The sequence below is a fragment of the Lolium perenne genome, chromosome 4 (genome assembly GCF_019359855.2).
Source record: "Lolium perenne isolate Kyuss_39 chromosome 4, Kyuss_2.0, whole genome shotgun sequence".
Taxonomy (NCBI): domain Eukaryota; kingdom Viridiplantae; phylum Streptophyta; class Magnoliopsida; order Poales; family Poaceae; genus Lolium; species Lolium perenne.
The window spans coordinates 13,491,662-13,512,568 of NC_067247.2; the positions used below are offsets into that span (position 1 = coordinate 13,491,662).

Consider the following 20,907-nt stretch of genomic DNA (forward strand, 5'->3'; position numbering starts at 1 on the left):
CTGACCCTTTAACCGTCAGCAACGATCATACGGTCCTAATGGACACATGTTTAGCTGCACAAACACTTAATCGTCTCTAATCACACATAATACTTGTCTATCCTAGATGTAGATTGCGTCTCTCCATCCGCTAGCATCTAGCGTGGAGTACTTACTGGCATGACTATCGCAAGTTCTGCAATTAAGATGGTGGTTCAAGCATTTCTTCATATCCGACGTGAAAACTCTTTTTTGACATTATTGTTTGGACTCAGCAGCGACATTATTGAAGGTGTCATCTCATCGTTGATGTGCTGGCCTTCATTGGTTTCCTCGGCAACTAGGATGAAAATACTTGTCCTTGTCGTTAGTTGGACGCGGCGACATTGACGCAAGGTCATGTTTCCCAACTTAAAAGATGTTGTTGAAGAAGGCGCCTTAGTCGTAAGTGCTAATTCATTCATATCTTGCTTTGAGAACCAACCTGTGGTTGGATAATTAGGAGGGTAGTTGCACTCCTAGCCCAGTAGGGATCGAGCCCCAGGTTTGACACTTTTGTGCCTTATAAAGGTGAAATATTTTTCAGTGCGAGGTGATTTTCCCGTCGATAGCAAGACGCATGTGGTGACTTCGTCAGAGTCTCTCGGAGGTGGACATAGGGGGTAGGGTGTGAGTGCGTGCGTGCATTCAAAAGGCTAAGTGTATGTACATATTTGTCAGCTTCTACTTATGTTGTAAATGTTTTGCCGTATTTTATCTATGTTACATACTCTTCTTCTTGATGAATTTGACCTCGTTGCCTTGCGACAACTTCAATAAAATTGGTTGTGTGTATCACTTTGATGAAAACCCTAGATGTTTGAACTGCCTTTTGGAAATGATGCCACCTAAGATGTATCTCCTTCTAGAATTATCCTTAACATTGTTCTTCGTCCTTAGTTATCATTTTTTTGCTCCATTTACTTCCGAAAACAACAAATATTCTTTACATTACCTCCATGTACTCTATCCAAGAGACCATCCTTCGTAGGCGTGCCTTAATCTCCCAGATTTTGGTTATCCTCTCACATGGTCACACAATCTTTACCATTTGTATTGTATCTCGGTGTGGTTTTGTTTTCATCCAGCCAAACAAAAAATTGGCTCATTTCGCCCAGGACTATAATTATTCCAACTATTTTGCCCCAAGTTTTCAGAAACTGTAGTGGATGGCCATACACCATCGACTATGTGATATTGCCTTGGATATACTCACATCAACTAGTATAAGGCCACCATATTGTATTTATGAGGTATATTTAATCTTTATAAGAGTCTGCAGTCCGAGAAACATAGAAAATTGAATCAAGCATCACCCACCACACCTAACATCATCTTTAACATTTATAGTAGCATGTTCTCGCTATGATCCTTCAGCAGTATATAGCACACACATATCACATCCGCACCTATCTATTAGCGTCACTCCACTCCACGATGCGTGTGTTGTCCAAAAGTCACTACACAATAAATATAGGTTGAACAAGTGTTAGATGGTGTGCACAGAGACCAAAGGATGAATTTGTCTCTTTTGTAGGATGGCATACATAATTTATTGGAATTGTAGGCATTGGGAAAGAGCTAGCAAGCGCTACGTTCCGAGGTTGTAGATGCCTGGATGCATGCTTGTATGTATGTGTGTGATTGATAAGTCAAAGTTATCTCAGTTGCCCAGACGGTTCATCTGGGTCTGAGCCCAATGAAGCTACCTCTATTATTCCATCACACACATCAAGTTACTGAATGATAACTCGGGACTTTGCTGTAAAAACATGGGTATGTCAATATCTTAGCTTTAGTTCTGAGTACTGATAGAGTAGTACTAGACATCCACGGAAATTCAATTCGGCTCTCGGGTGCGTATGCTCCCTATACCGAAAAATCATATTTCGAAATGTTAAAAAATTTGGACAAAAAATTCTACATGTACATCTCCATAATATACGTGCGTTCGTCAAGTTTCACGAAAAACCAATATTTTGTGTGGTCTATATAAAAAAGAGAAAGTTTATCCTGTGAAAAACATTATTTTTAGCACTGAATTTTATCTTTTTTACACAGTAACATGATAAGTCGATTTTTTATGAAACAACTTTGTGAGCACGGAGCACGTGAAGATGTACGTGCGAACTTTTAGTTTTAATTTTTTTAAAAAATTTAAAATATATGTAAGACGCATTTCAAAATATAGGGAGCATATGCACCCATGTTCCAAAACACCGCAAATTCAATTCGGCTCCCGGATGCGTATGCTCCCTATACCGAAAAATCATATTTCGAAATGTCAAAAAATCCACAGCTTTGTAAAGCCAGCTGGTTATGGAGAAGGTCTTTCTTTAGAAATGTACTGTAATGAGGTGTCTAAAGTGATCTCCCGTTGTGGATAAAGGATGGTCTTTGTCTAGAGGTAGGCGAAGTCAACAAATAGATCCAGCCGCCCGCGTGAGATCCAAGGGTCATACGACACGCCGGCACCGCCGCCTCGTGCCGTCCGTCCGTCCGTCCCCTCCGCCGCTGTCCCTCTCCGTCCCTACCTAGGAGAGGAGGACGAGGACCTATGTAGCGGCGCCTGTGAGACTCTTGTGTCCAGAGAGGCCGTCTGTGCGCTTGCTGTCCCGGTGTTCCTCGCCTTGTCCGTCCCCTCCTCCGGCCAAATGGCGGCGCTCCGCTCGCCGCTGCCCCTCCTCTTGCAACGCCCTGCCGCAGCCGCGCCGCCGCTCCGACGCCGACCTTTGCTGCTCGCTTCTTCCGCGCGGCCCCGCCACGCGCCCCGCTTCGTGCCCCGGTGCTCCGCCGGCGCCGCCCCTCCGCCCCCCTCCACGGTCAGTCCCTCGGTCCGTCGCCCCGCCTCATTTCCTGCCCACGTCGTTGGATTTGTCGAGCGAGCTGCGAGCCGGTAGAATTATAGCGGATGTCCGTCCGTCCGTCCGGCGCGCTTGTCTGCAAATCGCTAGGCTCAGGCTGCCGCTAGCCTGGGCATGAATTCGACGTTCTTGGTTTCTGAGTGGCCATGGCAGGCATCTGTCTCACTAAGTTGAACCAAACACGCCCTTAACGGTAGCAGCACTCGCCCTTTGGCGGTAGAGAAGTACTAGAATTCAGCATCAAAAATTTGTTAGAAAAGGGAAAGCTTTCACTGGGTGCCGGTTGGGGCCTGGGCGCCTTGCCGTTGTCAAACTGTTGGGTCAGAGTTCTACTCATTGTTCGTCCCAGGAGAGATAGATTGATAGAAGATGGACCCCTTTGCCGTTTTGTAAGAATTTTATTTTCTGTGTGCGAATACATGCCAGTTGTTTGACAATAGAAATATGAGAAGCTGCAACTACGTGATTGGAATTGTGGAGTCGCGGGAAGTCTTTCGGTGTTGTGCTGCAAGTAAAACAATAGTTTTACAAAGTAGGAATGCTTTTACATTGATGTATTGAGCTTGCCTTCTTCGTTTAACTTGCTTTGCCTTTTAACTCTTATAAATCGGCCTCGCAGCTAGAGAGCTCACCTCGCGGAAAGTGCTCGCCTTTGCTTGAGAGTGCTCTATTGCCTGGTGGAAGTGAATTGGCTGTGCATGAATGGAAGGCGGTTCCAGATATCTGGAGGACAGCAGCAGAAAAGTACTCTGACCGCGTAGCCTTGGTTGATCCTTATCACGACCCTCCTTCCGAATTGACTTATAAGCAGGTATTTTTGAACTGATCTAAGACAATTTCTCTGAAAATATGAACACGAAGTAGCCATCCTCTGGGGGTATATGCTGTGTCTCTTGACTCTTGTTACTGAAGAACTACTTTGACAGCTTGTGCAGTAGATAGTAACTTACATACGCACCCCACTACTGATTGTTTCAAATAACTAGAAAAGAGGTCTTTATGGTTTACTAGAGCAAGGGACTATCTGTACTCCAAATACATAATTCACTAGATAATTTTATCCTTTTCATTGATAATGATATGCATTCTTTATTCAGCTTGAACAGCAAATATTGGATTTTTCTCATGGTCTGAGGGCCGTTGGTGTTGCTCCTGATGAAAAGGTGGCTCTTTTTGCTGACAACTCATGTCGATGGCTTGTTGCTGATCAAGGTAATTTTCCTTCTTATTTCAAGATTATTAATTAGCATGTATTATGATGCACATGTATCTGTCCTGTCATCTTTTCTCCTTATCTATCAGCTCTAGTTCAAATTGCCAGAATGCTAGAGTTGCTATATTTTAGCTTGCAGATTATACACGAATGCTACTGTTACTTTCCTGTCAGACATGATATGATGGAAACAACCAAATAGTAGTGGCTTTGGTATCTGTTTGATTGTTAAAAAATTAAAAGACACTGAGTTACAAATTTCAGTTTTTTAACTAAGCAAACGTCAGCTTGTGAAATGATGTAGTTACCATTTATTAAGTCAGCTATCTAGAGGAGTTCCTCTAAGTGTCTTTCAAATACATCATCATCTATTTTCATCAGTAACCAACTAATCATGCAACTGACACATGCATATGCAATCCAGGAATCATGGCTACTGGTGCTATCAATGTTGTTAGAGGAACAAGGTCTTCAGATGAAGAACTGTTCCAAATATACAATCACTCAGAAAGGTGAGTTATCAACTCCTTTCCAGATGTGAGTTTGAAATTCTTTTGCTTTTAAATGGTTGCTTATACAATTAGGAGTTGATCCATACAATTCCAAAGCATGTGCAACATACTGAAGTTCCATCTACTTGTCTCTTTCTGCCCTTTTTGAACTGATGGAAGGGCCCGCCTGGATTAATTTCCTGTCTATTTAAAGCTAAACAGCCATTTGGATATGCCTAATTAAATCCTTTCACTTGTTCTATTTGATGGAATGCTGAGGTGAAAATTGAGAAAGGTATTAACTGTTAAAGGGGCATGCAAATTGAGAAAGGTGTTAACTGTTAAAGGGTCTAGCTGTAAAGTAAGAGCTGGATGGACTACCTTTTAGATTAGCCTTGTGTTACTGTTAGCTGCTAGCGTGTGAAAAAAGTACAACATTTCCATTGCAATTTTAATTTTTTTGTTGGACCAAAATGTTTTTATTGTGCTATTGTTATTGTATGCACGGCTGGCCATGAACTTAATCTCTCGAAGCATATGCATGCTTGGTTACTGAAATATTTTTCCTTGAGCATAGCATGGTGTATTTATCATACATACAATAGGAATATGAATTGTTAGACGATGGCACTGTAATGTATTTTTACTTTATGCATGTGTCTGCTATTTAATACGAATTGCAGTCTTTTACTTTCATGTTATGATATGAGTCATATGACTTCATTGTTTTTTCCCATCACAGTATTGCACTTGTTGTGGACAGTCCTCAATTCTTTAACCGGCTTGCAGAATCTTTCATTTCAAGGATTAATGCAAGATTTATTGTGCTACTTTGGGGTGATAAGTCATCCCTAAATAGTAAAGCTGTGAAGGACATGCCAGTTTATGACTACAATGATATCACTGAACTTGGAAAAGAAAACCGTAATGCATTGCATCACTCTCCCGAGCAAGGTATCTTTTGCATGATATCATAATGTGGTATGAATCACCAGAAATATTTAGCTGAGATTGTATGGAGGACTTTTCTTCCAATCTGTTGGTACTTCACTTTCTCTGTATTTCTGGCATTGAATGACAGATAACTTGCTAATTATTTCATCCTGTAAGGTGTCTTAGCATCCCAATACCACTGAACAGTTCATAGATTTACCCATTACTGTTGGTTTTGTAGTTGCTCTTGTTAATAGTTGGCCTAATCATTTAGTTATATCGAGAGTTTGCTACTTAAGTTCTTCTTGGCCAACACTAAATTGGTTCTTTCTAAGCTTAATATCTTTGATATCTACTGTTATAAAAAAAACACTTACCTTTCATTTCTTTCAAAAATATAATGACAACGTAAAACTCTTGTTCAGTACTCAAGTAGTCAACTTGCATCCAACGAAAATGTTGTTTTTTCCCAACATTGTTATCTCATGTTTAGTACTCAATCAGTCAACTTGCATCCAAGAAAAGGTTCCTTTTCAACTATGTATTATTAACTTTTTCTTCCCTTAGGTCATGATGGTGCCTTTGAAGCCATTACTCCAGAAGATGTTGCGACTCTAATATATACTAGTGGAACAGGTGGTACACCAAAAGGCGTGATGCTTACCCACCGAAATCTCCTGCATCAGGTTAAACATCCAGCAACATTAAAATTTGGACAACGAGTCATAAGTAATAATACTATGTTTTGTGCAATAGCCTTTACTTTGTTTCCTTATGTGCCGGGATTCCTTTCTTAGCTGAAGTGATTTTGATGTGTTCTTCCTGTGTTATTAACGTTCTGCAGATAAATAACTTGTGGGACGTTGTTCCAGCAGTACCTGGTGACAGGTTTCTAAGCATGCTTCCACCGTGGCATGCGTATGAGCGTTCTACCGAGTACTTCATTTTTACTCATGGAATTCAACAAGTTTACACTACTGTGAAATACCTGAAGGTATCATTTTGGTAACTTTTCATCAGAAAACACTTCATTCTAGTGAGTTTTGGCATGAAGAACCTAGCGATGTCATTCAGAACTCATTGAGATGTAGTATTCATGTGCTCTATTGCATCATTGCATGGGTTATGCTGTCATATAATTAGTAGCTTTCTGAAAGCTGCAAACTGCAGAACTCCAGAGTCCAGACCTAATAGTTTTCATGCGAACCCAGTATCACAATGCACTCAACAGAGTTCTGTGTACTGTGTTGCACTCTTCTCACAACAGTTTTATTGTTTATCTGGTGCAGAATATGCTGAAATTGGTTATGCATATTAACATCTCATCTTCTTGTATAGGCAGATTTGCAGCAGTACCAACCTCATTATATTATCTCAGTACCGCTGGTCTATGAAACTCTGTACAGGTAGTCTTTTTAACTAAAATGATAACCTGTGAAGTGTTCTATAGGAAATGATATGGTATTGATAGTAGAATTATTTAAGTTCACAAATGTGTCAATGTTGTTCCATGTCAGATTCATCTTTTGTTCGCTGTCAACATCTATGCTTGATCATTTCCTTAGCCTTGTTTGGGTTATAAATTTTATAGGTCCGTGTAGTCAATATTTCTTGTGGACCAGTGGTGATTAGCAGCAGTTCATAAAAAAAATATCTTGTATCCATTCTGTAACGTTTCTCCCTTTTGTACAGTTCAATTCAAAGGCAAATATCTTCCAGTTCCACTTTTCGAAAGACTGTTGCCCTTGCACTAATCAAGATAAGTTTGCTATATATGGAGGCAAAGAAGATATATGAGGTATGAACCCTGAGTTAGCATGAGTTACCTAATTTGTTTAGCTGCAACTAAGGTCATTCAGAGATGTTATGTTTCTTCTCACTCTTTGCTGACCTGATGTTCTCCATAAATTCATATCCGATTACCTTCTGCCTGTAGCCTATTTCTCTCCCTAAGTCAAATTTCCTTTTTGTGTCTTGTTTTTATGTTCTTCTGGAAAGGGAACAGTCTTATCAAATAATCCTGTTGAACCATCATTTATTACCTACATGGTCAATTGTCTACGGGCAAGAATTGTTGCGGCTATTTTGTGGCCTTTGCATAATCTCGCAAAGATGTTAGTCTACAAGAAAATCCATTCTTCAGTCGGAATTTCAAAGGTACGTTTATCTTGCTCATGTGTGTATATATGTGCTACCTTCATAATCCTTGTGCAGTTTTGAGTGTGAAATGAGCTTCCTTAACTTCAGTTTTGACTGTACTTAATAATTCTATGGTTTCTCTGATAATTTGCAGGCTGGTATTAGTGGTGGTGGAAGTCTCCCGATGCATGTCGACAAGTTTTTTGAGGTAGAGACTTAGCACTAAGTAAACTTTGTCTAAATTGCAGTTCATCAATATTGTTTTCTTTCAGGCAATTGGTATCAAAGTGCAAAATGGTTACGGTCTAACAGAGACTTCCCCTGTTGTAGCTGCTAGACGACCATTGTGTAATGTAAGGGGTTCCACAAAACTTGTTTCTATATATAACAAACATTTCTTGTCTTATCTTTTGGCATGTTAAAATTACTTGGTTTGTATTTAGTAGGAAACATTATACATGAGTTTACTCATTGTGGGAAGAAACTAGATAATGAAATCATAGTGTGAGTTACACCATGGATAATTAGGAGTTTAGGACCCTTACAAAAAAGGCCGAAAAAGGAGGATCGATGTTATTCTTATTCTTCAGATGATGCACTTTTCTACTCCCTGGAAGGAGATATTACTAACCAATAAACTCGGATTTAGAAGATATTGCATCCTTTTCTATTAATAGGACTATATCCTTCATACTGGATTCTTTCATACTGGATTTTAATTGCTAGGGACAAAGAAACATGATAGTTACTATGCTAATTTTGTGCTTCTTGCCTTCCTGAACCTTTTGCGTCATTTGAACTGGTTACAAACTTATAACCATTTGATAGCATCGTCTCAATAATGTGGGATGATTTGCCTCCCATTCGCACTTTTACGTATTTATAGTTATATTAATAATTAATACTACTAACATAAGTAGTTTATGTAACATGAAGGTTCTTGGCACAGTTGGTCTCCCAATAAAGCATACAGAAATCAAGATTGTGGACATAGAGACTGGTGAGGTGCTCCCAGATGGTTCAAAGGGGATTGTGAAGATTAAAGGACTACCAGTAATGAAGGGATATTATAAGGTTCTATCTATGCACTTTACCTAAAATACAAATCAATTGTCAAAATTAAACTAACTGATCTTCCATAAGCATATTACTTAAACAATGTTTATCTTGATTAGAATTCAGCACTTTGGCTCACTTCGCTTTTGCAGTTACAGATAATTACACCCCAATCCTCTTAATTCCATGAATGCACAAGGCCAATCATGAAATAGAACTCTAGATGTTATGACTGGGCTTATAATCAACTGAATGATATAGGCAACAAAGGCAGGAATTTCTGTATGTATCATGACATCAAGTCCAGTATTGGAAAAAAAATAGGGACTAGAAACTGACCTCATGGGCTAGAAAACTATGGACTAGAAAAATTAGGAGTCTGAGATGGTGTACCACATTTAGATAAATCTTATAATCCATGTGAAGACACCATGCGTTTAACTGATGTATGTGAGTCTTAATCTTCCTTACAAGATTCTCATTTATCTCCTAAAACTGATATTGTCACAGAATCCATCTGCTACAAATAAAGCTGTGGATCAAGATGGTTGGTTCAACACTGGAGATATAGGTTGGATTGCACCTCGCTGTGCCACAGGGCCTAGTCGAAATTGTGGAGGGATGCTTGTTCTTGAAGGGCGTGCTAAGGATACGATAGTTCTCACTACAGGTATTATAATTTTTTTTGAGAACGTCATTTATTTATGCAAGATTTATTTACTGTTATCTATGTACAATGGTTATGACCTTGTACTTCTTTGTACACCGGAGTGTGATATCGGACTTCGAAGTCAATTAATTCACATGTAGTTGTATACCACGTAACTGTAATCAGAATTTGACTGCTTTCAAATCCTTACTAGATCTGACTGCACTTGAATGTCCTAATTTCCAGGTGAAAACGTTGAACCTGCTGAGCTCGAGGAAGCAGCAAGCAGGAGTAACTTGATTGATCAGATAATGGTCATTGGGCAGGTGAGGCAAAGGGCAACCACCTAAGTGCTGCAGATATCATATGCCCTGTTATGAATTTATGGCATTGTTATTGTCCATTGACGCTCCTTGATGTGGCCTTCTTGCAAGTAAACTTCCATAACTGATAAGAAAAAAATGTTTGTTCTTTGTATAGGACCGACGACGCCTTGGTGCTATTATTGTTCCCAATAATGATGAAGTTCTAGCTGCAGCAAAAAGAAAGTCGGGCCTTGATGGGAGTACCGGAGTAGCCAAAGATATGGTCAAGAACTTGGTATATGATGAGCTGAGAACTTGGTAAGAGTTGTCTGCCAGACTATTAGCTAATTTGAGAATGTTCCATGATCACAAAGCACTCACTGGAAGTAGAAATATAAAATAAATTCAAGAGGTGGCATGCACTGGTTTTTAGGATCTTATAATTTTGACATTTGACTTGTGTTTTATCCGTTAAATTATTATAGCAAGAGCTGAACTATTTTGTTAATGCATGTCAGCATGGCGGGTTGCTCGTTCCAGATCGGCCCTATCCTTGTTGTCGAGGAACCATTCACGGTATGGTTTTCTACTATAACAATGCACCATAAGTTTTTTCGGTAGCCAATTGTCACGTAGCTGTTACTTACAATGTTGACATTGTTTCTGACTCAGATCGACAATGGTTTGATGACACCTACCATGAAAATAAGAAGGGACAAAGTGGTAGCCAAATACCAGGGAGAGATTGACGCCTTGTACAAGTGAAGAGGACGGTGGAGTGTGCTTGAGTACATACTGTGGCTTGTAATATTTCATTTTACTTCCAGTGAGTGGTTGCCCCTTGCAGCTAGGTTTTTTTTTTCTCTGTTTTCCTCCCCGAATCTGGCATCTTGGTGCCTTCACACCCCCCCCCCCCCCCCCCCCCCTTGTTGGTCCATCTCTGCTGGCTGGAGAAGTGGAGCCGGGCGGCTCCCAGTTTGGATCTTGTGTCTTCCTTGGTTGTGGAGTCAATACAAGTTGCTCCTAATGGCGATGCCGATGTCCAGCTCAATGTTCTTGGAGCTGCCAAGCCCTGTGCCGACCGCAGCTGAATATCACTTCAAGTGTTGTCGCTTTCAAGTTCAGTCGAAGATCTTCAGGTTAATGGTCCACATCGATCATGCTGCTTCACGCCCAAGACAATGAATGGCACCATCAGTTACTTTATCATCTGTTAACTTTGATCCTACCTGCTCCGTTCTACTTAGCTCAGATCCATGGTCTGGCTGGCATAGCTCGCTTGCATGAACTCGTTTAACTACTGTGAATCATTCCTCTGAAATCGAAGGGACTGGTGAGTTAACTGAATATTCCATGTTCCTGCTGTTTTGGATCGACTGGATATATCAATTGGTATCAGAGCCAGTATGGTTCTTGGAGGCGTTTGGATCGGAGCCAATCTGGATTGGGTTCTCTCATAAAAACCCCAGTTTTTGCTTCTAATTCCGGCGGCGGAGTTGTTGCTGACAGTGGTGGCTTGGCGATGGTGGCATAGTTCGGGCGTAGATCGGGTACCGGCGTTGGTTTCTGAAGAGCCCTTCTTCAGTGTAGAATCCCACCTCCCACCCTGATCCGTATGCTTCCTGGTGGTGTTGGCGGTGGAAGGGTCGACTGAAAAAGGTCTGGTTTTCAGCCTATGCTGGTGTCAAATCCCCCCTTTTCGTTTCATCAATCATCTTCGATAGTAAGGTAAGCATGCTCCCTGCCACTGCAAGTCCTTGTTGTCAGTTCCGATGGAAAAAGTCGCAGATTCTGGAAACACTGGTCTTCTGGAGCTCAAGTGTCTACAGCTAGATGTATCGATGCTGCAACAAACCAGGGAAGATGACTGGAAGGAATTGTATGAATTCACACAGACTGTTCAGTCCAATTTTGCTAGTATCCAAGCATGCTTTGCCACAATTCAAGAAAGCTTTACCAAACTGTTGTCCAATTCAGCTGAACAAGTGCTAATTACTCAAGCAGTTGACAGAACACCACTTCATGGACATACCCCAGGACAAGGTAGTACTGTACACCAAACACCTGAAAAGCTGTCATTCCTATGGGAACAGCTGCTCTCAAGGATGCACAGGGAAGAGATCTTAATTTGGATGGAACACCAAAGATCACCTACAAGCACCCAAACCATACTAGTAACAACAACCAGCAGAGAGTAGATGCTCAGGTTCAACAACAGCAACACAACTTGGACGGTGAAGAAGAGCAATACAACGGCAGAAGAAACAGAAACATGACAGTACAACCGTTGGAAATGCAAAGAATTCGTCCTGTAGTCAAACCCGCCAGGTTCAACATATCGGAATACGATTGTGAAGATGCTGATTCATGGATCCAGCAAGTAGAGCAATACTTTGAAGCCAGGAGAACACCACATGAGCAAAGGACTGAATTTGCAGTTTCTTAATTGAAGGGAAAGGCAATGCAATGGTGGAGAGGCACCGGCTATTCTCCTTCAACATACCCTTGGTGCAGATTCTGTGGATCACTTGCTGATAGATTTGCTGAGCAATCAATTTGTGACAATGTCAGGCCATTTCATGCCCTTACTCAGACTTCTACAGTGAGCTGCTATATTGAACAATTTGAAAGGCTACTAAATCTGGTCAGAAGGAACAAGCCTAATCTCCCCAATGATTACTTTGTGAATTGTTTCATATCTGGCTTAAATGACTACATCCAACACCATTTACAATCCCACAAGCCTAAAGATATGCAAGAAGCCATGTGGTTTGCTCGAAAAATAGAAATGTCTCAACCTGTCAGAAAGCCTGTTTACCAACCAACCATACCTCTTGTGAGGCGACAAGTGTATTTTGAACCTGCAAAAACCCATGGAAATGGACAAGGATTGCCAAATATCATCCAGCAAGCTAGGCAGAAAAACATTTGTTATAAATGTAAGGAGACATGGTTTCTTGGCCACAAACGAGTGTGAAATTTGGCACAAGGGAACAAATTCAAGCACTACAACAAGAAGCTGAGAATCAATACCGACATCGTCTATGTAATAGAGTATGATGATGATTTGGATGAGGATCCACCAGTTCCCAAACCAGAAACCAGAAGCAACATTAAAACTATCTATGCATGCAGTAAAAGGCTCAAGCAACACCAGGTATACATTCACACTAACAGCTATGTTGGGCTCTTATTCTGCTACCGTGGTAGTAGATTCTGGCAGTACAGGGACATTGATCATGACACCTGAACCGGCCCAGAAGTCAAATTGCAAGGTAATTCCAAACAAGACGATAAAAGTTATGGTAGCAAATGGAGGTTAAATTTCTTCAGAATTTCACTCTGATACTTGTCACTATATATTGCAAGGAAATCCTCTACGTTCCACTTTCAGAGATCTCCCTCTCAAAGGATATGATATAATCTTTGGAACTGATTGGATTAAAGCACATAGTCCTGTCAAAATGGATTACAAGTAAATGTTTATTAAAGTCAGAGATGACAAGGGCAAGAAGATCCTGCTATATGATGAATCACTACCTAATGCAGCTACAGTTCAAGAAACTGAAAGAATTAATCTCCTCAAGGAAAAACCTATTTGTGGATCATATATATTTATTGTCAATACATTGCATGCAACTACCAAAGGTTCACATCAAATGCAAGTACCAACTGTCATCCAGAGTGTTTTGAAAAATTCCAGGATATTTTCTCAACACCCACATCCGCCACCTAAAAGAACTTGTGATCACACTATACCCTGCCTGAATAAAAGATTGTGAACCAAAGATCATATAGGTTGCCACATCACCAAAAGGATGCTATGGAACAAATAATCAGGCAGTTGATTCAGCAACAAGTGATAAGAGACAATACCAGTCCGTACTCCTCTCCTGCTTTATTGGTCAAGAAAAATGACACAACATGGAGATTAGTAAGGGAAATACTTTTGTGCTTACACGCGACTTTCGAAAGCTTAATGCCCAAACAGTCAAAATTAAGTATCCCATTCAAGTAATAGAAGATTTGTTGGATGAGGTACATGGTGCCACTATTTTCTCCAAAATTGATCTAAGAAGTGGTTATCACCAAATTAGGATGGATGAGAGCAACATCGAGAAAACTGCATTTAACACCCATATTGGCCACTTTGAATACCTGGTGATGCCCATCGGATTGACAAATGCTCCTGCACCTTACAAGCATTAATGAATCCACATCTGGCTCCTTTCTCAGAAAGTTTGCTTTCTATTCTTTGATGACATTTTGATGTACAGAAAAAATGCAAGTGAACACGCCACTCACCTGACCACAGTTTTCCAAGTGCTCCAACAGAACAAACTGTCAGCAAAAAGGGAGAAATGCTCATTTGGCCAGAACAAGGTGGAATACCTTGGCCATATTAGTGGCAACTAACCCACATAAGTGGAAGCAATGAACAACTGGTTAAGACCCAAAAGTATCACAGAACTGAGAAGTTTTCTAGGCCTAACTTACAGGAGGTTTATTACATACATGCATTATATGCAGGTCACTATTTGACTGTCTCAAGAAAGATGCTTTTAAGTGGACTGAACTGCAAGAAAAAGCATTCCTGGAGCTCAAATCATTGCACTCAAACACCCAATTACACTCAAAATAGTAGCAAAAACTTTCATTGAAAATGTGTTCAAATTACACAATCTGCCTACCGTGACTGTTACAGGCAGGGACAGAGTTTTTACAAGCCACTTGTGGCAGAATCTATTCAAAGCTCTTGGTATTAAACTACATCTCAGTACTTGCTACCACCCTCAAACTGACGGGCAAACGGAAAGCATGAATTAATGCTTGGAAACCTATCTAAGATGCATGACATTTGCAAAAAAAAGAAAAAAAAGAAATGGCAGTCATGGATCTCCCTTGCTGAATGGTGGTACAACACCAGCTAGCTACCACACCTCACTGAAAATGACCCCATTCCAAGCTATGTATGGATTTCCTCCTCCACAGGTAGCTGAAAATTTTCTTGCTGATGATAATACTGAAGATGCAGCTGCTATGCTACAAAGAAGAAAAGAAGCAAACATTATCATCAAAGAAAATTTGCAGCAAGCTCAAGACCGAATGGTTCACTTCGCAAACAAAAATAGAAGTGAGAGAGAATTGCAGATTGGAGATATATATGGTTTACCTCAAGGTACAGCATTACATGAACTCCTCTCTTAGCATACATAAATGCATCAATTGCACTCAAAATTCTATGGACCATTCCGAGTTCTAGCAAAAGTTGGTCAAACTGCATACAAGTTACTCTTTCTGATGGCCGTAACCTGCATCACACATTCCAAGTGAGTCAATTAAAGAAGCATCTGGCCTGTTGCTATTTGAGAAAATTACAAAGAACCATCACATAGGGAAAAGGGAAGACGTCAGATAATGGGACTTGTTTCAGGCGAACCAAGTAGAAACTTGCCTAGTTTTAGGGTTGGTAAAATCCCATCGACATCCCGAAGCTGGTAACAAAATCCCATCGACATTGACCCAATCGCGATCGCTGCTCGCTGGACGACGTGCCTAGGTAGAAGATGGCCGGTGGCGGCAGCGACCACCTGTCCGAACTTTCTGACGACATCCTCCGGCACATCCTCCACTTCGCCCCGGTGAGGGAGGCCGCCTCCACGGCCGCGCTCTTGCGGCGATGGCGCGCGCCGCTGTGGCTCTCCTTGGGCGTTCGCTGCAATCTGGCAGGCCTTTACAGGGTCACCGTGGAGTCCCTGCTGTTGGAGACCCTCCGCATGCTGGAGCTCAGCGACTGCACGCAGGGACTCTACCAGAGCAAGGTTGCCGTCGTGCTCCCACGGCTGTCCTGCCTACGGCTGCGCCATTGCGCCCAGCACCTAGGTTCTCTCCAACGCATCATCGATGCTGCGCCGACGCTCGCCACCGTCTGCCTCGAGTCCGTCGCCATTGACGCAACAGAATAGCTCACCGACGTCACCATGTGTGGTCCGATCAAATGGTCTTACGCTGCTGCCTCCGTTGCCCTATGGCCACCATGCTCGTACTGGACAGCTGCACGTGGGAGGAGAACTACCACATCATTGGCTACAAGTACCCAGGCAAAAAGACCGTCGATGAGGTGGAGATCGACACGCCCAGGCTGCGCCGCTTCAGGTACATTGGGCCACTCCGTCCGCCCTCATTCAGGCCACAGCCGCCGGAGTTGGAATGGGTGGATCTGCATTTTCTCTCAGACCACAAGGACAGGAACGAGGATCGAAACCATGACGTATCAACCTTCTGGCGATTCCTCCAGAGCTTCACGAGCACCAAGGAGATGAGGCTCAGGGTGAACCACCTCGAGGATATCACTGTCTACAACAAGGTGAGGCGGGTCGAGCTCCTGCTGGCATTCCGCCGCCTGGCGCGCCTCGAGGTTCAAGGAGTGCATTGGACGAAAGGCAAGACCGCGGCGGTGACTATCGTGAACCTTCTCCACTGCTGCCCCGTGCTCAGTGCCATCCGAATCAACCTCACTGCTGAGCCCCACGATGCCCCAAAAATCAAAAGGGCGCGCCGCTCACGAATTCCTCGAAAGGAAGTTCAGATCCCTGCCTTGAGTGGGCGCCACTTGTTGGAATGCTTGCAGACCTCCCTCACGAGAGTTGACATGCAATTCAAGCTAGAGAAGCCCAACTGTTTTGGTGCCAAGCTGATCGAATTCTTCGCTGAGAATGCCATGGTTCTGAGTTGCGTATAGATGATGGAGATGAAAAGTTGCGTGAGCACATGAATCCCAAGGCCGAAAGATGGATCTCTAATTCATCAAAAAGGAGAAAGTCAGGGGCCACAAGCTTTGTGGTCTTACCTCTTAAGGGGTGACTACGGAGATTTTGGTTGTGTTTCTGTAAGAGATTATTATCATTTTCTTGGAGGTGAATTTTGGTTGGAGTGTGATATGGTACATCTATTTTGGCTTCATAGAGAGATTTAGGTTGTGTTTCTGTAAGAGATTATTATCATTTTTTTGGAGGTGAATTTTGGTTGGAGCGTGATATGGTACATCTATTTTGGCTTCATAGGTATTTCTAAAGCGTAAAGTTTAAGGTACTACCTCCGTTTAAAAAAAAAGCTCTGATTCCTATCTATTTGGAAATCTTGGTTCAACTCTATACATCTGTATCAAGAAAATATGAGCAGCTTTTTAGGGACGGACAGCGTAGTATACATACAAATGGGTATATCTTGAAAAAAATATGGATAGACTATATACAATATAATTACCACCAAAATTCAAAGCATGAATGATATACTCCCTCCGTTCCACCAAAAGTGTTTCAACTTTATTAAAATTTGGATGTATCTACCTAGACAGTTTTGGTGAGACTGAGGGAGTATTTATTGTATTACTTCATACATTCCGCACATGAATTGAAACCTTAACTAATCTATTGATTCAGCGGAAACAAACATATCAACATAGATGGACCTGTTTTAAATAGTGAACTGTCCAATGTAAGGAGAAAGGTACAACTAGAAATATTGCTAGTAAAACAAACAAAAATACTTCCTCCAGCCCAAACTAATTGACGCGGCTTAGAAGTACACTTGTACTGGATGCAGTATATGTATGGCTGCGCAAATTAATAGTATTTTTACCATGTTTTTCAAACATATGTTGTCACAATAGCACGCTTGTATGTTGTCTATATGAAGATGTAAGCTAGGAAAGCCTCTTAGCAAGTGTATGATTCCATAAATTCCATATTGAAACAATTTACCTTCAGCTCTGAGGTAAACTTACAAATAACATCAAGCATAAGCTTGTAATCCATTTTATACTATGAGGCAATGGTTGCACACCCGTGTCAGGTCCCACATCATGAAAAGAAACAAAACATTAATTATCTAATATAACATTTATAGGAAACATACAAATATAAAAGAGAGAAAGAAAATAAATGAGTGAATTAAATAAAACCCTTAGATCATAAAGAAATTTATGCTGAATATATATCTAGATACATCGATATCTATACTAGAATCAACTAATATATCTAGATACATCTATACTATAATCAACTAATATGGATTATAGGGAGTATTAAAAATAATTATGAATTAGGTCGCATGCACCTTACGAAACACCCAATTATTGGCCCAGAACCTGACCAAAACGATAACACCAACCCCAGCGCTCAAGTACGTATCGACACCGCCGCAGCCACCTCCAGCTCTTCCTCCCTTTCCAAGCCATGTTGCCGCTCGCCCGTCCCCTGCTGCGCGGCCTCATTTGAGCTAGCATGGTGTGGTACCTACTTGAACCCGAGCGAGCGGAACGTGCCTCATGCTTGGAGGTGGTGGGTTTGGGAGAGAGTTTTTTAGGGAAATTTCTTTGGAATGAGATATAGTTTGTTAGATGCAAATCGTGTGAGATGAGCCTTCCTTATCTCTCACAAGATGAGCGGATTATGGTATGTTCTTGGGATTATAGAGGGCAGGAGCGTTTTTAGGAGATAGTTGGAGAAAGTGCGCAGTGGTATGTTGTTTGTAATTTTTACAACGTGTGAAATCATCAGACATTCCCACATTTCACCTTAATGGTAAAGAAGATACAGCAATATTGTAGTAACAATTTGAGTAAAACAATTCAAAATTTCTCCAATAGAATAAATTCTCACAAGTATCTACGCTCCAACATTATCTTACGAGCTAATGTTTTATCTGGCCGGCTTCTAGCTAGGTACTCCATGTCACCATATGGATCACGCATAAGACGGCGCCAACGTGAGCGCGAAATACAGACCAATAATCCCCACCGCCACGACCGCCGCCTCGCATGCACGCTTGGCCACCGTCAGGCAGCGGCTGCCAACCGTGTCAGCCTCGCCAGTCATCTCTTCTTCTTCCTCCTCGCTCAGATTCTCTTCTAACTCACTCGGCGCAGAGGCTGGGGTCTCCTTCTCCTCGCCGTCATCCGCAGTGTCCGCCTGCTTGCTGGCCCCGGCAGCGTTCTTCTTCTTCGTCTTGTTCTTCTTTCCCTGTTTCGCCGGCTTGGCGCCACCGTGTCCGGGATCGTTGTCGCTGAGTAGAGCCCACATGTTGGAGCCGGCCAATGCCGTGCTGCTGCTTTCCGCAACAACGGCCGCCTGCTTGCCTGTCCGCGCGGCCACCATCTGGCGGCGTCCGCGACGTGCGGCAACCACGTCGAACTTCTCTTCTTTTGCCTCTTCCGCTTCGCTTTCTTCTATTCTCCGCACCGCGGCCAGAATCTCCTTGATCTCCTCATCACGGTCGTTGGTCAGGTCGTCGCCGTCCGAGTACGACACAGTGGCCGTTGTCACGGCCAGCTTGCTGTCAGCAGATCGGTTGATCTGCACCTCGCCGCCGTTCACGGTGGCCGGTGCCTGCTTGTCGTCCCCGGCAGCGCCTAGCTTCTCCTTCTTCACCATCCGGCCAGATTTCGCCGGCTTGGCAACCTCGACGTCGACATGAGTGACGGCAGCTTTCTTGAGCTTCCGATCAACGACATCGACGGGGGTGACGTCGGCTTTCTTGAGCTTCCGATCAACGACGTCGACGGGGGTGACGGCAGCTTTCTTGAGCTTCCGATCAACGACGTCGACGGGGGTGACGCCAGCAGCTTTCTTGAGCTTCCGATCAACGACGTCGACGGGGGTGACGCCAGCTTTCTTAAGCTTTCGATCAACGACATCGACGGCGAGGTCACCGGCCGCCGCGCTGTGGCCGGGATCTTTGTCGAGGAGGAGAGACCACATGTTGGCGCCGTCCTGCTCTCCCATCTCGCGATCGATATGGTTCGATCAATGAAGGCGATAGAGCTTGACGTTGTTTGCAGCCACACCGTCGTTGCGAGATTTCTATCGATCAATACGTAGGCACGACCGGTACATATATAAGAGCACGGCGCGTTCTAGTTACCAGTTGGAGTACTATTCGTGTCGGGATCGTAGTTCTGCATAGGTTTTCTCAACTTGTCCTCGGTGAAGTCCTTCATACAGCAAAATTGGGATTAGTTAACCAATCGAACACGATCGTATTGTGCTCCGACTCCGAGGCAATCTAGCTACCCATCCCACTCCTGATTCCTGAACCGTACTACGGTGTATGTAGTTCACTTCAAAATGTCTAAATCGTTTTATATTTATGAACAGACGGAGTAGTTACTAGATATTTTCTGGTTCACAAAAAAATTATAAAAATAAATCCACTTATTGTATATTGATCTGTGAAAGTTTTACTTAAATCCATCATGCCGTTTAGAAGAAACAAAAAAAAAGTGCAAATATATTGCCTAACAGTTGTATGAAGGACTCCACCCAAAATACAGATTTTGTAAATTCCCCAAAATACAGATTATTTCTAAAAAGTAATGAAAATGTATTATTTTTAGAAAATATGCAAACACTTGTTACATATTTAGGAGACCGGGACTCTTGCAGCCCGGTCACCCGCTAGCATACTGCTGGTAGTAGCATTATTTTTTCCGTGGGCAGTGCCTGCTGCGAGCAGCGCCAAGCCAGCGTTTTTTTCCGCGAGGACGTTGCTGTGAGCGGCACCATATGGTGCCACATCCCATTAGTGGTGGCGGTGCCAACTATTTTGCTGGATGCTATAAGCGATTGTCGGGAATGCTACTACCAGAAGTATGCTAGCGGGTGACTGGGATGCTGCAAGGGTTTCGGTGGTATTCTCTGACAACGGTTGGGTGGTTCTCCCATGGTGGACGGAGAACAATGCTACCATGGTGGACAATGAATACTACAGCCACACGAGTCGTTGATACGTCGAAAACATATCTATATTTCGGAACACTTTTGCTATTGTTTGCCCTCTAATTTATGTGTTCAGAATACAACTAACAAGGACTAACGTTGTTTTTAGCAGAATTGCTCTGGTGTCTCGTTTTTGTGCAGAAATCCAACTTTCAGGAAAATTCCCGTAAAATATCGCAAAATCCATATTTCACCCGAAGACTCACAGAGCCAGAAGACGAGATGGAGGGGGCCATGAGGGGCCCACACCTGCCCTAGGCGCGGGACGGGCTTGGCCGCGCCTAGGGGTGGTCAGGCCGCCTCGGCCACCCCCTCGGCCTCTTCTCTCGACTATATTAAGCCCCCTAACCTGAAAATAGAGGGAGTTTCGAAGTTTTCCCAAAAATAGTTCCGCTGCTCTGCCGCCACCAGAAACCCCAATCCGGGAACCATAAAACTCCGTTCGAGCACCCTGCTGGGAC

General features: G+C 42.7%; 1 protein-coding gene across 2 annotated transcripts; it reads left to right on the forward strand.

Annotated features, from left to right (window-relative positions):
- Positions 1–2,438: 2,438 nt before the first annotated feature.
- On the forward strand, positions 2,439–10,527 carry LOC127291804 (probable acyl-activating enzyme 16, chloroplastic). Of its 2 annotated transcripts, none has more exons than XM_051321130.2 (18): positions 2,439–2,852; positions 3,502–3,693; positions 3,980–4,094; positions 4,520–4,607; positions 5,329–5,540; positions 6,087–6,205; positions 6,364–6,513; positions 6,858–6,925; positions 7,212–7,317; positions 7,518–7,676; positions 7,813–7,866; positions 7,931–8,011; positions 8,595–8,732; positions 9,225–9,384; positions 9,610–9,689; positions 9,844–9,986; positions 10,187–10,244; positions 10,341–10,527. In XM_051321130.2, exons 1-18 carry the CDS (start codon positions 2,673–2,675, stop codon positions 10,431–10,433), a joined length of 2,196 nt encoding a protein of 731 aa, XP_051177090.1. In that variant the 5' UTR covers positions 2,439–2,672; the 3' UTR covers positions 10,434–10,527. The 2 variants fall into 2 exon arrangements, with proteins under 2 accessions (XP_051177090.1, XP_051177091.1); XM_051321131.2 differs by having other exon boundaries at positions 2,439–2,840.
- Positions 10,528–20,907: the final 10,380 nt, after the last annotated feature.